This window comes from Monopterus albus, unplaced genomic scaffold (genome assembly GCF_001952655.1).
Source record: "Monopterus albus unplaced genomic scaffold, M_albus_1.0 scaffold208.1, whole genome shotgun sequence".
Lineage (NCBI taxonomy): Eukaryota > Metazoa > Chordata > Actinopteri > Synbranchiformes > Synbranchidae > Monopterus > Monopterus albus.
This window is the reverse complement of record NW_018128088.1, coordinates 628,425-644,358: the sequence shown is the minus strand read 5'-3', so window position 1 is coordinate 644,358 and position 15,934 is coordinate 628,425. Positions and strand designations below refer to the sequence as shown.

At 41.8% G+C, this 15,934-nt stretch overlaps 2 protein-coding genes across 2 annotated transcripts; one reads left to right on the top strand and one right to left on the bottom strand.

Moving 5' to 3' along the window:
- The first annotated feature begins 196 nt into the window (after positions 1–196).
- On the top strand, positions 197–13,673 carry nup155 (nucleoporin 155). Its single transcript, XM_020618631.1, has 34 exons — positions 197–378; positions 651–813; positions 2,035–2,172; positions 2,316–2,412; positions 2,544–2,614; positions 2,695–2,787; positions 3,329–3,592; positions 3,685–3,758; positions 3,878–3,969; positions 4,078–4,175; positions 4,292–4,459; positions 4,623–4,723; positions 4,953–5,123; positions 5,223–5,333; positions 5,546–5,640; positions 5,727–5,812; positions 6,040–6,181; positions 6,329–6,395; positions 6,490–6,605; positions 6,973–7,076; positions 7,264–7,397; positions 7,589–7,780; positions 8,064–8,202; positions 8,277–8,412; positions 8,494–8,647; positions 8,736–8,840; positions 9,102–9,256; positions 9,415–9,544; positions 9,640–9,753; positions 9,856–9,976; positions 10,078–10,188; positions 10,550–10,686; positions 11,328–11,434; positions 12,407–13,673. Exons 2-34 carry the CDS (start codon positions 672–674, stop codon positions 12,543–12,545), a joined length of 4,104 nt encoding a protein of 1,367 aa, XP_020474287.1. The 5' UTR covers positions 197–378; positions 651–671; the 3' UTR covers positions 12,546–13,673.
- A 567-nt stretch (positions 13,674–14,240) lies between these two features.
- ora5 (olfactory receptor class A related 5) lies at positions 14,241–15,454 on the bottom strand. Its single transcript, XM_020618628.1, has one exon. The coding sequence runs from the start codon at positions 15,375–15,377 to the stop codon at positions 14,241–14,243; it is 1,137 nt and encodes a 378-aa protein (XP_020474284.1). The 5' UTR covers positions 15,378–15,454.
- Positions 15,455–15,934: the final 480 nt, after the last annotated feature.

The following is a 15,934-nucleotide window of genomic DNA, read 5'->3' as shown; positions in this document are numbered from 1 at the left end:
GGCTCAGTTGAATCCCGCCCTTTTTAATTGGATTATTGTTATTATTTCTTATTTTATGTATTATATCTTTACATTTTTGATCACCACATATAAATGTACCGTTATTCGTATTTGTCAACAGCTGTATTTCTGTCTGGTGAATATTAGACGCTACATAGACCAGTGGATGGCAGCACACTGCTTCTCTTCGCCCAGTCTGCGGAAAAATGTGCAAATGAAGAAGAAGATTCACCGGAAAAAAAATCTTGTGCATGAGGTTGGCGGGCAGCTAGTTAATGTAGTATTGTTGGGTGTATTTGTACAAGTTTTTCGGCTGAGCTGGTGAACAAAGCATTTTAGCAAAAATAACTCAGTATCAGACGGAATCTTTTCAGTCAGGTACAACAGCGTGTTCACTTTAACATTACTTTTTCACACTTAGCTAGCTTTTAACTTACATGCTAAATAATACAGTTTTAATGTTAGCTGACAGCTAAAGCTAACTAAACGATATTCCTCTACTAGCTTGCTAATGTTAGCAAAAACAATCACGGCAGCATTTAACTTGATATATAGACTGGTGCTAGTACATCTTTCCATTATTCACGTATGACATCTTTGCTAACGCGCCTGACATTTATTTCGGTATCACCGGTTCTGGCTGTAAATAGAAGACCAGTGGTAGCCCAGCAATGCCGTCCAGCGCTGGACCCAGCAGCACCGCCGCTGCACTCGCTGAATCGCTGGAAAACTCTGCCCGTCTGATTGACAGACACCTGCAGGATGACCGCTGCTTTCCTGACCTGTCCGAGCTGCTCGTCGTCCCTGCACACAGTAAGTCTTCGGGAGGGATGGAGCAGGGTAGTCCGTTTACCCTAAGACTGGTACGACAAACTGCTTATGGTTGGATAAAAAAGAATGATGGAAGATGTTGATAAAAGCAAATATCACGATATGTTTACTCTAAAACAATGACAGCATTTTAGTAACTCACTGTTGGTGCGATATGTTTACTCTAAAACAATGACAGAGCATTTGAGTAACTCACTGTTGGTGACACACAGATATATGCAAGAAAGATCTAATAAACGATTCTTGGTAATATGGATGTGGTGACACAGAAGGTAGAAACATTCGCATTCTAAAATCAGAGGCCTGTATCATCTAATAATAATGCAGCAACAGTAAAGGTTGACTTAAAGAAGGCTGACTTGAAGAAACTGATTTGTAAGCTGTATTAAAATAGTTTGATAAAAATCTTGTGTATTGTCTTAGAACAATACACTGATGTAAAATCAGCTGTGAAAGCAAGAACCATCTACTGTTTCAGGGCTCCAGACTAACATTTCATACTGGTGTCACTAATGTCAGAGTCTCTCACTTGTGCCGGATTTGGTGGCACCACCTCTGTTTTACAATTCAATGCAAAAGAATCTGCATTTTTCGTAAATAACCCTACAATCCAAAGTGCATAGCTTGTTTTTATCATGAAATTCAGAGAGAGGGAAACTTATGGAACACAAGAAATGGAAAAATCACATCTGGAACAACTTTGCAGGTCTTCTTAAGTAGTCACTGTAGTGCCCTATACCCTAGCAGTCAACATGATGATGAATATTAGGCTATTATATTTCAGTTGAAGTGTAAACCGATGAATAGTGCATATGCTATGCCATTTGTCTACATGATTTATTTGTAGCCCATTTCCTTCTGAAGAATTTCTACTCTTTCTTCTTCTGATGATGTATTTGTTGGCCTTCATGCACAGTTCAGCTCTGTCAGTCACCTGGCCAAGTGTTAGCTCATTTTTGGGCTAAGGTTAGTGACTTAAAGAAGATGGTGGGTTTTGGCCACTACTAACTTCAAACTGGGACTTGACTAGACGTGAATGGCGCATATGCATGAAACTATATCCCCCTGATTTTTATATGCTGTTAGTTTATCATGGAATATGTTCGGATACAATGGAATCTATTTAAAATTGCAATGCACAATGTGTCAAAATGTTGAGTCTGAGGAAGATGTGTAAATACTTGTTCTTGATTGTGTTGTTAGATATGCCATCCCTCTCTGGACTATCGGACATGGACTACCCCCTACAGGGACCAGGATTACTAAGTGTGCCAAACCTCCCAGAGCTCAGTGCTGTCCGCAGAGTCCCTCTGCCACCTGAGCTGGTGGAGCAGTTCAGCCGTATCCTTTCATATCAGTTAGGCAAAACTAACCAAAAAATGTTTAGCATGCACCTGAGGTTTTCGGTACACACTTAACAAAATGGAAAATTGATTGCTCTTTTTTGCCCAAGAAATTAGAGTTTGAACTTAACTGTTTTGTAGACATGCAGTGTAATTGCATGATGGGAGTTTTTCCTGAAATCTGTCGAGCATGGCTTACAATTGACAATGACATCTTCATGTGGAATTATGAAGATGGGTGAGTATATTTAGATTTTGAGGTTTGTCCATCTTGAGTGCTTTATTTTTTGATGTAGCATTGTGAACTTCCATGAAGACAAACCTAAATGGAAGACAGTTATTTATATTTGTCTGTTCTATTCTCTGCAGAGGAGATGTGGCCTATTTTGATGGCCTTATTGAAACCATTCTGGCAGTGGGCCTGGTAAAACCAAAACAAGGTATGTGTAAACACTTGCTCAGGATAGATTTTTGTTATTTTTAAAATTTGAGTATTGATAATGATTTTTTTTTTCCTCAGGGATTTTACAGCCACACATTCACTACCTCTTAGTGTTGGCAACTTCTGTGGATGTAGTGATACTTGGTCTGAGCTTCCCCAAGGGCCACGCTGGTGAGTCCTTAGTCACAGCGGCCCTGCATTTGAATTGATTGCTCCAGCATGTGATTTGTTTTTATTTTTAGGTACCATAGAGGGATATTCTGTTTCCACATTTTTGCTTTAAGAGTTCAGGCTGTTGTCCTGAGTCTCTGGGGGAATCCCATAATAACGTAATCATGTCAAGCTGCAGTCCAGTAAAATATGTTTAGCTTATTAAAAGCTAAATATTTTTCCCCAGTACATAGATAAGTACAAATAAGTGCCATATATTTATCAGCTAGGCAAATGTGCAAGTGAAAGACACCTGTTGTATGCAGACACTGTCATATTCCAAATGTTGCACTTTGATCACACAGTGTTAAGAATCAGTAAATAACTAAATGCAGTTTTTGATATGGTACTTGTATGACTATCAGGGTGGGATGTGGAACTGAAAACTGAAGCATCATAACCTGCATTATTGCTATGTCATGCTTGTGAAAGTGCTGTAAAACCCACATATATTTGTGTTGGTTTACCTGGGTCGTCTTTGTGTCTGTCTTTTCTGTTGTAGGGTTGAATGATAGCATGTCTGGTGGGATGCAGCTACTACCAGACCCACTGTTCTCAATTCCCACAGACAACACCTACATCCTGTCCATCACCTCCACAGACCTGGGACGCATATTTATGGCAGGAAAGGATGCCTGCCTCTATGAGATAGCTTACCAGGCTGAGTCTGGCTGGTTAAGCCAGCGTTTCAGAAAAATCAACCACTCCAAAAGCGCTCTGTCCTTCCTCATCCCATCTGTGCTCCAGTTCTCTTTTTCTGAAGACGGTAACAAAGGGGCATGTTTCCTTGTGGAACACAAGATGTCTGAGACCTAAATAAAGTTCTCTTAAATTTTTTGTTGTCCTTTTTCTTCACAGACCCCATTGTGCAGATTGCTGTTGACAACTCCCGCAACACCCTGTTCACACGGTCTGAGAAAGGTGTCCTGCAGGTACGACATTTGCTGGGTGTCATCATTTTTCACTTGAGTCTGTTTGTGATTAGCGGGGAAAGTGACAGCATCTGACGATTGTCAGTGTGCTGCAGTGACTAAAAATCAGACTTTTTCAGGTGTATGACCTGGGTGCTGATGGACAGGGTATGAGTCGTGTGGCAACCATGTCACAAAGCAGCATTGTTGCAGCTGCTGGAAACATAGCCAGGTATGTCTGGGTTTGATGAACTTCAGATGCTTCTTGGACACATCATTACATGTCATAGGAAAGTAAGTTTTTTTTTTTCCCTCTTTGAAACTTTCCTCCCTGTTGCAGGACAATTGATCGTACTGTCTTCAAACCTATTGTTCAGATCTCTGTGATCAATCGATCTGAGTCTTCAGACTGTCACCTGCTTGCTATCTCTCATGCAGGTAAAGATTATCATCAAACAGCAGTAATGGAAAAACAAAAACAGTAGGGTAGAGGTAGAATGACAGGAAATTTGTCTTCCCTGTATGTCCCTGAACATCATATTATGCTTCCGTAGGTGTGCGTCTCTACTTCACAACCACACCTTTTGCCCCTCCGCACCAGAAGCACGTGATGGTTCGGCCTAGCCTGCTAGCTTTGGTTCATGTCCGCCTGCCACCAGGGTTTTCAGCATCTTCTACCCTGCAGAAACCTGCAAAGGTCCACAAGGCACTACACAGCAAAGGTAAAACTATATCTGCTATATTAGTTACCAGAGACAAACTCAGACATACTCTTCTTTTAGGTGCTATGTTCAGCTTACTGGCATCATGGACCGTCTGTTAGCAAGAATCCAGATCTGTTTGTAAACACTTTTTGTGTAATTTTCTCTTTGTTGTACCTTGAAGGTGTTCTGCTAATGGCAGCTTCTGAGACAGAGGACAATGACATTCTGTGGTGCATCAATCATGACTCCTTTCCCTTCAAGAAACCTTTGATGGAGACTCAGGTTGGCACATATCACATCTTCTGTAAATGGATAATACACATTTAGAAACAACATTACAGACCTTAAAAATCACTGTAGCTGTTTTGTTCAGAATTCAGAGAACAGTTGATATAGAGAATGCAATTATTATTATTTTCATTATCAAACAGGTTGTTTTACAAGTTAAAAGCCGCTCTACACTGGCTCATTAAATCCATACATTATAGCTCTCTGTCTTCTGTTTTTGCAGATGATGTCTAATGTAGATGGGCACTCTTGGGCTCTTTGTGCCCTTAATGAAGAGAGGCCAACCAAGATTTTTACCCCTCTGAACAGGGAACAGATCCCCATCACTGATTCGCCAGTGGTGGTGCAGCAGCACAATATTCATCCACAGAAGTTTGTCCTTCTCTCTGCAAAGGTTAAAACCACTGTCATGACTTATCATGTTGTACACATTGTTCTTAGTCAAACCTCGGTAATTTTGTATATTGAGTGCAGACTTTGTGCTCTCCTGTAGGGGAGTCATATCTTCCAAAAACTGCGGCCAGTAGACCAGCTCCGTCACCTGCTGGTGAGCTGTGTTGGAGGAGAAAGTGAAGAGATTGAACGCTTCTTCAAGCTGCACAGGGTAAGAAAGATGATATTCACTGTTCAGTAATGTATAACTCCCTTACTGTGCTGTATAGAGTCAAACCTGTGCATTATACACATGGAAGATTAAGGCATGCACCTTTAGATCAGTGTGTAGGGTTGTTTCTCTCTCTCACACACTCACACACACACACACACACACACACACACACACATGATCTGTTTGAGTTGTTGCTTTGTTCTGTGCAGGAGGAGCAGGCTTGTGCCACAGCACTGATCCTTGCTTGCTCTAGCGCTGCTTGTGACAGGGAGGTTTCACAGTGGGCCACCAGAGCCTTCTTCAGGTCAGAACTTTTCACATTTGGATGTCTTGTACTTACTTTCACTTTACACAAGCTAAAAGCAGTTCTTCTGTTGCTGTCATGATCAGATATGGAGGAGAAGCACAAATGAGATTCGCCGCACCCATGGCACCTCCTAGTACTGTTGGACCTGTTATAAGCTCTCCAGCACCTGGTAAAAATAATAAGTAAATAGAGCTCTAGGCCTGAGGGCGGTGATATAAATAGAGACCAAATGTGACAAGTTAAATTCCTGTGACATCATGTACAAGTGTTTGACTATTCAGATAAACAGGTTATATAAACAAATGTAGAGTTTAATCTGTTCATATTTCACACTTTAATACTTGATAATCATAAAATACACATTTAAGTACTGTAATTTCTGTTACTCTTTCTCAGGCATCGTGCCTCCAGCTTTGGCCACACCTTTCACACCGATGCACTCTGGGTCTGTGCCCATCACACCCATGTCCGCTGGCCCAGAGGTGATTTTTTCAGGGAAACACAATGGCATCTGCATCTACTTTGCTCGCATTCTTGGGTAAGCAAATCTTGTTATCATTTGTCAGAATGACGACATTGTGAATGTCGTTTCTCAGTGAGAATCTAAATATGTGAATTCTGATGTGCTGTGATGGTGTCCATCCTGAATGATGTGTCTTTCTCCTGTTCTCTACTGACCTTACAGAAATATTTGGGATGCGAGCCTTGCTATTGAGAAAGCCATGAACAAAGGAAGCCATACAGTCAGTATTGTAAGTAGTATAATTCCTTCAAACATCAGCATATATCTTTTGAATCGTTATAGTAGGAGTGGTTAGTCAGCACTGTTATCTGTTTTTCACACAGTTGGAAAGCAGTGTGGGTTCTCTTGATCTGGAGTCGGTCCTTATGGAGCTCTGGGGTTTGAGGGAGTTTCTTGATAAGAACTCTCAGTTCAGTCCATCCTCTCTTGGTGCTGTAAGGTAAAAAAGCCTGTTCTCCACTTGCTTAGTCTTACATAAAACTAGTTGGTGCATTGATGTCCAAATAGGTTTGGTTAGTTACCACATTGGCGGTACCTTGCCTGATCTGTTGATCATTAACTAAAAGATAAAGTTAATCATCTGTCCATACTGAAGACCGCTGCTGTTTTTTGATCAGTTTCATTCAGTCTCTTCTTCCAGTTCATTTTAAAACTGTTATGTGTCTGACAGGTGGGGTGTTTAGTGTTTAGCTGCAGTTTATAGTTTCATTTTTACATGTGTAATTCTGTCAGGCATGTTTGGCATTGGAACTGAGCTGAACTGTTTCCCATCCTTCCCGAATAATATCTGTTCTGCTCCCTGTTAGTTTCAGCTCCCCTGCCAACCTGCAGCAAAGGTTGCTGGGATTTATGCGTCCTGACGGAGCTAGCTCTCAGCAGGTCCAGCAGGAGCTCCAGAGGAAATATCACAGTGAGTTATGAGTGCAGGTTTGTCATGATGATATTGTAAATCTTATTCAACGCCAGCAGAGTAAATGTGGAACTTTGATGCACCATCAAAGGGGCCAAGAGATTTTCTTTGTGTTCCATCATTAATGTTTTCATTCTTTCAAATTCCTGTAACTCTTGTCTCTCTTTGTTTTTATCCCTGTATTCAGCCAACGCTCAGGTCTATGAGAAAGTGTCCCTGCAGGGGATCCAGCAGTTAGTGTATCGCTCCTATCAGACTCTGGCCCTGTGGAAGCTTCTCTGTGATCATCAGTTCAGCCTCATTATGTCTGAGTTGCCAAAGGTAAACATGTGCCCTCACACTTGTTCTGTAGGACAGCCTCAAGATGCTCGTACATCATCACAGCGTTCACCCACATGCTTTCCTGAACATAATCCCTTTTGTTTTCAGCCAGAAGCCAGTTTTATTGTGTGAACTCTCCCATTCTTCCTGGTGTGCTCATTGCTCACTCTACCATGTTTCTGTGTCTGTAGGAGTTTCAAGAACAGATGAAGGGAGTGAGCTTTAAGGATGTCGTGATCCAGGGCAAGGAGCTGTCTGGAGCACTCATCACAGCGCTCATCAATGTCTACATTAAAGATAATGCCTCTGTGGATGCCATCAGCAATCACCTCCGGGACCTCTGCCCCTTGCTGTACAGCAGCGATGACAGCATTTGCTCCAAGGTACATACACACATCTTTGCATCTTAAGTTTTCACCTTCAGAGAAAATTCTTAAAATATTCTAAGGTGAATTGTCTTAAAACTTAAATGTACTAGGTATACAGTAGTTAATTGTGTCTGAGATTTAGGCGTCTACAATTTTTGTTTTACTGATGCCTTGCTCTCACATTTCTTGTGATCTTGAGGCAAACTGTGGGAGCATCAGTGATATTAAAAGGTATTGATTCACCCACATTGATTTGTCTGTCCCAGTATTTTACGTGCTCCTTTTGTCACCCAATCAGGCTAATGAGTTGCTGCAGAACTCGAAGCAGATTCAAAATAAAGCAGATAAAGAGAGAACACTGAGAGAGTCTCTGCAGCTCTACCAACAGATCAGCCAACACACAGACCTCCCACTTGTCTGCTCTCAGTACAGGCAAGGTACGCAAGAACCCCTTACACTGTGTCTGTTTGCAATGTTGGCAGTGTTTGCTAACACTTACAATGTGTTTCAGTTCGTTTCTACGAGGGAGCCCTTGAGTTGTGCCTCACAGCAGCAGACAAGAAGGATCCACAGAGACTGGGGCCCCACTTTTACAAGAATGGAGAGCCTGAGGATGACAGAGTGGGACAGCAGGCCTTCCAGGAAAGGTAAGACAGGAAAGAAGTACAGCATCATTGGTGACTATTGTGGCTGAATGTCACCAACATTTTTTCACCTCTCCACTCTAGACTTTTGTGTTATAAGTGCATCACAGACACCATGCAGGAGCTGGTGAACCAGAGCAAAGCTGCCCCTCAGTCCCCGAGTGTCCCTAAGCAGCCTGGGCCACCTGTCATGACCTCTGACCCCAACATGCTTAGTAACGAAGAAGCTACAGCACACGTGAGTAACTGGACAACTGATGTGCATGCCTTGCCACAGCAGTGTACATGAACTACATTTTTAATGAAAATCCATCATTCCTTTGTAGTTTGAGCAGATGCTCGGCCTAGCTCAGAGATCTCAGGATGAGCTGTTTCATATTGCTATGTACAACTGGCTGATCCAGGCTGACCTGACAGACAAGCTGCTGGAGGTACTGTGCCCATGCATGCGTAGTTATCTTTTTTTCACTTGAAACTTGCTTCTTATTGTTGTTTTAGTTTGTGCATATAAAAATCTAAGGCTTACTGTAGACCTTTTTCCATTTTAACTGAAAAATACCTTAATTTCTAAAATGAATACATTAGTATGTTTATGACCCCACAAACCCACTTTCTTGTGTATCCCTATGAACCTTTAAAGCATGTATCTACAAGCAATGTTTGTCTGATCACATGCGCCTGTCTGATCCCAGGTCAATTCGCCATACCTGGAGGAGCATCTGATGCATATGATAAAGCAGGACCAGAGTAAGGTGCATAATATGGACCTGTTGTGGCGCTACTATGAGAAGAACCGAAACTTTGGCAAAGCAGCTCATGTACTGGCCCGTCTCGCTGACATGCACAGGTAAGTTAGTATCACTTAAAATATCTCTAGAGTTAATGAGCAACACTGAGCCCTTCAGAAAACCTTGTTTCCCACATATACCATATACTGCACACACTACATGGGCAATGCTTGTTTTTTAATGCAAGTAAAAACATTGTCATTCTTTGCTCATGCAGCACTGAAATCTCTCTGAAGCAGCGCTTAGAGTATATGGCCCGAGCCATTCTCTCTGCTAAGAGTTCCTCCTGCATCTCGGCTCAGGCCTCAGACGGAGAATTCCTTCATGAGCTGGAGGAAAAGATGGAGGTATGTGTGTAGTGATCGTCTCGATGAAGAGAATCAAACCATCCATGAAGTTTACAACTGTGACTATTTTTCCTTTTCTGGTCCCGCTTTCCTAGCTGGTGCGGATCCAAGTACAGATTCAGGAGACCCTGATCAGACAGTACTCCCATCATCCCTCAGTGAAAAATGCCATCTCTCAGTTAGACTCAGAGCTCATGGATATCACAAAGGTATGTTGCAGAATCAGGACAACAATGTTTAGGATGTATGGGATGATGGACTTTTTCAGTGAATGGGAAATGTTTGTAATCGTGTACTTTTCTCTTGTGCAGCTCTATGGAGAATTTGCTGACCATTTTAAGTTGTCTGAGTGCAAGCTGGCCATCATTCACTGCGCAGGACATTCTGACCCAATCCTGGTGCACTCCCTGTGGCAGGAGATCATAGAGAAAGGCAAGTGTAAAGGCAAATCCTTACAAACATTCAACCTGGGCCCCTTCTAGGCTGTAATGTGTATTAAACATCAGCTCTAAGTGTTTTGTGTTTTATTTTAGAACTTGGAGATACTGTAGCCATGAGTCCAGCAGACAGGATGAGGTCTCTCAGTTTGAAACTGGTGTCACTGGGAAAGATCTATGCTGGAACACCAAGATATTTCCCCTTGGGTTAGTATTCATGCCTGCAATTATGTTTTGTTGTCCTCTTGTTGGAATGTTTCAGCTCACCATTTACCATTTTCTTATCAGTAAGATAATTAAACTTCCCTTTTGTATCGTGTCAGCATGTCCCTGTGGTACAGGTCTGTAGGGTCATGTGTGTACGCCAGGTGGCTGTTTAATTACCCTGTCATTACAATGGGCCTGCTTAAACCTGTCTTCATTGCTGAGACAATGATTGATTTTATACACATCCTTGGTACTTGCATGTATATACAGAAGCAGTTATGTCATATGTAAAATGTATTTTTCAGTAATATACAAATGCTGAGAATGCAGTTCTAAGTGTTGATTTGTCCTGTGATTGCAGAGTTTCTTGTGAAGTTTTTGGAGCAAAAGGTGTGTCATCTCAACTGGGACGTGGGATTTGTCACCTCCACCATGCAGGAGATTGGAGTACAGCTGCCGCGTCTTCTAGAGGTCTACGACCAACTTTTTAAAACCCGGGTACATGCTCCAGATGAAATATGTTCTAATAGATCACTTTTGGACTTTTGTTAAAGTTGTGATGACCTATTCTGTTCTTGTGATGAGACCTGAACAGTCTCTTACTTAAATGTCACAAATTAAGCTCATTTTTTTGGTTTATATTGTTATATAAAGGTTCTTCTAGAAAAATCTTCACACCCTTGTACATTCATAAAGGTCGTTAGTTTCCTCTGAGCGCCAGTAGCGCCAGACCCCCTTTTCCACTCTGCGGGAACACGGTCTCCTGGCCCCCCTCCCTAACCGCCCAGTCTGCTCTGATTGGTGTGCCATGTTGCTGTTCATCTGCTGTTCTAGCAAAAACATCATGATGGCGAATGGTGGCACCAAAAACAGATCAGAGTGGGATGATGATCTGTGAATTGAACTGGTGCGTCATTTCGTATGAGCTCATAAAGGGAGACTAATCCGAACACTGGGTTTGAGTAGGGGTTTTTACAAATGCGGCAAAAGCAAATCAGGCGGGGGACTGCTCTTTTTTCATGTATTGTGTGTCTGTAGACACAGCGGAGACCCATGTGAATGTCAGAAAATGCTCTTGGTGAATTTTCTGCAACGTGTCCTGTAATCCTATAACCTGCCATGTTGCCTTTCATCTGTAGGATCCCTGCTGGCAGCGCCTGAGGAAACCTCTCCACTTGGTGGAGTGTATCCATGTGCTTCTCTCAGGATATGTTGATGATCCCAGCAGAGTACCAACCTATGACAGGTAATCACTATCTGAGCAGCTGTTTAGCTGCTGGCCTGTAGTTGGTGCTGCGTTGTTGGCTTTGTACAAGGATGTTGGCATGAGCCTAAGGTCCCCGGTTAGAATGCCTGTGACAACTAATACTGTATCATACAAAAGTGTCTATGAGCAAGAACCTCCTCTCTTGCTCAGGTTTTTAAGCTGCTCTAGGTAAAATCCTAAACTGTAATTTTGAACAGGTGTTGGATAAAACCTTCCAGGGGCTGCACAGCAGGGGAAATGCTTTAACAGGCATCGTTAGCTTGAGAAACACAGAACATTTTGAATAGCAGTGTCAAAGGCAGAGGCTGCATAGTAGATCCCCGAATGTCTTCTTGAACAAGTGGCCCGATGATAAACATTACTTACAATTCAGTGTATTTTGACTAGATACAACTTTATGTAAAATCCATGTAATTAGAAAAAATAAGACTTGCACCTGGAGACTGTAATCTGCAGTGTGAGCAGCAAAACTATCACAGTTGAAATACAGCTCTCATCTTCACCAGGCTAAGATATGTATTTCTGCAGCAAAAGGGACTTTTGCTGTTTCTAGGCAACAGATCATGTCCGTCAGTCGCTTGCGTGCAACAAACAACAGCTACATTCTGGCAAACAAATATAAAACCTTACCTTAACCACTGATTGGCCACTAATGTTTGGCCAAGCTTGATGTTTAATTCGTATGGTGCCAGTACCAGTTTCCCTTTTTACCAGCAAAGAATCACTGTCTGGGGAAACAAAGAGCAAGAGGGGGGTTTGTACTGAAAATACAAACTTTGGAACCTGTCTGCTTGATTTGAGCAACCCAGACTTCATATTAGCTTCAGCTGGACTTGGATTTTGTCCCTGGTCACTAACATTGGAATTGATCTCTTCAGGGCCAGTACAGAAGGAACTAAACAAATACACCTTCCTATGGGTTGTTTTTGATTTGTTTTCCCTCCGTTTCAGGCGCCGGTTCACTAATGTGTGTCTTGACAACATCTGTGGATACCTTGTGGAGCTGCAATCGCTGAGTCCAAACTCAGCCCTACAACAAACCATCAGCAACTTCAAGTCACTGCAGGCGAAACTGGACAAACTCCACTAACATTGCTAATAAAATTGTTCATGAGGACTAGTGACAAGGGACCTCTGGATCTCGCACTGCTGGCCTTAATTTATTCAGCTGATTTGAAGTGTGAGTACATCATTGGCAAACACGTGATGATGTTTGTCTTCCAGTCTGTCTGTGGTTTGTGTGATGCTTAGGGATAGTGTGGGCAGATGAGTCTTCTGGTAATGGCAAGAGATCAAAAAGGCACATTTTATAACTTATTTAATGCATTTTGTTAAAATCGAAACATACTAAAGTTCAGTTTTGCAAAGCATGACACTGTTGGTTATTTGCTTTGTGTGCAAATATCTGTCAGATATCTAAAAATGCAAGATATTTGAGTTGGGTTATATTTATAAAAACACAAAATCAATTTTGCAGACTAGTTTTCATGTACTGAAATTGTACTTGATTATTAATTTGAGATTTTTTTTCAGATGAATACACTTGGTAAATAAACCTGACTAAAGCCTTTCTATTACAGAAAATAATTTGGATTGTTCTACTTTTGCCTCCAAACAAACAGTCCAGTGTTGGATATTGTAATTATGTAGATGACTTGGCCACGATGCTGTCTCTGCTGCTAAAGGTCACTCACACAAACATTATTTTCATGTGTATTATTACAGTGAGCATTTTTTCTGCTTGGCTACTTGGATACGTTTAACAGTGCTGTTGAGTATGAGAACTTTTGTAAATGGGTTTTTTTAACATAGTGCAGTTCATGGTTCTACACTGAAAACTTTGGCCTGAGTGGAAAAAATATAAAACGTTTTTATAAAGACATAAAATTTGTCATTGCTTTTGTGTACAAGGATGTTTTCAAAACACTAAAACTACTTGTCATCTGTGAACAATCGAATTCATGTTTAGGCACAATGTTGTGTTGAATATTTTAAAAATTACAGCAGAAAGCAGAGTGAAATTGCAGAGTGTTGATAATGTGACACTGCACGGGGAGTGCAGTAATTGATTTAATGTCGTCACTATTTGTTTATGTAATTAAATTAAAAACAACACTCAGGGTTTCTTACACATCACCAACGGGGCTCTAATTGCCAAAGGCTTTTTTTTCTCCAATTAGCTGTGCGCTCTAGTACACAATTATGTATAATTTTTAGCCTTGTGGAAAATAAAATTTGATTCTGTGTTGAATTCTCTCAATTTTGCATCGTCATTTACTTTATACAAGTGGCAATCATTATTTTACATAGGCATTTTCAAAATAAAGTTTCACTCGAGTTGAAATACAAGAAAACAGCAAAAAAATTAAATATCTAAACAACAATGCCTTCTGCTAATCTTAAGACTATTTAAATATCATGCTGCCGTTTGCAAATGTTTTTATTATCGATAAATTGTCTGCTTTATACAATGTCAGCCAGTAGTGGAAAATGTCCTGAAGGTGACGTCTTAAAATGAATTTTCTGCTGATTGACTAGTTTATGAATCAACTATCCATTTCGCCTCTAAAGCTGTGCTCAAGAAAACTCTGGAACTGTAATCGATAAAGACAGTAGCTCATACTTTGTGTTCATCTCTTCAGGTTCTTGTTCAAGCAGAGGGTGCTTCTATTTATCAAAGGCCCAATTTGGACAGATTTCTGAATGAATATGAGGGATACTACTCGAATATTAGATAATCAGACACAAGGTCCAAGAGTAAAAACCAGATGTAATGGGTACATTTCTACCCTTTACATGAACAAGAAAGCTTTTTCACTCCATGCAGGAATATGTAAGGAATGATGCAGATGTATGAGGCTGCAATATAGCTGGCCACCTCCACCATTACTGATGAGATGTGGATGTTGCTGGTAATGCGCAGCAGCAGATGAGTCAGCCAGCAGACCAGGAACACGCTGGCCACAGCCACCACACTCTTCGCTGCCCTCACCTGGTTGCTCGAGCCTGGACTGGCTCTAGCTGGCGTCTGTCCAAGCCTTGGAAGATTTGTTGGACCTCCAGCACCACTTTCAGTTTTTGTTGCCCTTTTCATGGGAGTGCTGAGCGAGCTGTGACCTGACGGGTCCTGTCTGTTTGGACAGGAAGAAGCAGGCACGCCTGTATAAATGTGAGTCACGGAGGCAGAATCTTGGAGATCTTTCATGGTTCCTGGCCCAGAAGTTGTCTTATTATTTCTGTTCTCACTACTATTGTTTTCATCTTTTCCCGTCTCCTTGGTGGTGGTATGAGCCCGTATGCGTCGCTGATTTTGAAGCAGAGTGATGACAATCTGGACACTGGCAAATACAATCCCAGCAACAGGGAGAGCATTAGCTAGGGTTAAATAAAAGATCTCATAGGTGTGCCTGTCAAAAGTAGTAGGGAAGACGACTTCACAGTTTTCTTGGCTTTCGTTTGTTCCCACGACTGTGACAAAGAAAAAACATGGGATGCTGAAGACCAAAGCCAACATCCAGCTCCCAGCCAGCAGACAACTGACCAGGCGCAGGCTGTCGAGCTGCACCGATGCTCCTCCACGTTTCAGGGAGCCCACTAGCTTCTGGTGCCAGAAAACGCATATGAAAAAGGTTGTGTAGATGCTGCTGGTTTCAGAGAAGTTGGCACAAAAACTAAAGATGCTGCAGTAGATTTTCCCCAGGAACCATCGTCCAGCAAAATCTGCCATGGTGTCAGGCAGGTCTACCAGGTAGCCGCTGATAAGGTTGGAGACAGCCAGGTTGATGAAAAGTACCTCGTTGGTGCGGATGCCTGACTTCTGACAGGCCAAGGAGCGTAGAGCAAGCCAGCTGTTTCCCATGATCCCTGCCAGACATATCAGTCCTCTGATGCTGGATTCAATCAACAGTTCTACAGGCATCATTTCACAGGATCAGGGGATACTCAGAAGAAGGAAATGATTATGGTCTCAGTTTCCCCGGTGTATAATGTGGGATGCTCTGGTCTTTTGACATTTATAGAGGAGGGTAAGAAGCCCAACCCAATTACATTCAGCATCTTATCATGTTCTCTCATGGGGCTTTCATCATGTAGTCCCTCTAAGATGGAGGATACTGTACAAACAGAATAGAAAGAATAAAGAACCACAGTGCAAGAGCTGAGTGTTCACTGAATAAATGGAGCTACTGAAGTCCCTGGAGAGCATCGGTTAGTCCTCTGATCAATTACAAGCTAAATGTTGCTCTGGGTATTTAAAGCAAACAGACTCATTGATCCTTTTGGTGACTTAAAGGGGAATGTCACGCATTATTTCACTATTGTAAAGATTTCTGTTTGAGCTTCTGCACAAGAATGACTTTCACTTCAACTCTCCTTCAGTTGTGAGAAATGAACATCTTACAGCTGCACAAAGTGAATGGCCTCTTAATTCTCAATGCAGCAGTGCTTGGTTTTACACCCAGAGGAAATACATTCTGTAAT

What these genes read in the sequence shown, in the direction of transcription:
- nup155 (XM_020618631.1), top strand. Translation starts at nt 672, where the DNA reads ATGCCGTCCAGCGCTGGACCCAGCAGCACCGCCGCTGCACTCGCTGAA. An exon ending in GCTGCTGGAAACATAGCCAG is followed by an intron (nt 3,970 to 4,077) that starts GTATGTCTGGGT and finishes TCCCTGTTGCAG; the next exon opens with GACAATTGATCGTACTGTCT. An exon ending in GCCACCAGAGCCTTCTTCAG is followed by an intron (nt 5,641 to 5,726) that starts GTCAGAACTTTT and finishes TGTCATGATCAG; the next exon opens with ATATGGAGGAGAAGCACAAA.
- ora5 (XM_020618628.1), bottom strand. Translation starts at nt 15,377, where the DNA reads ATGATGCCTGTAGAACTGTTGATTGAATCCAGCATCAGAGGACTGATA.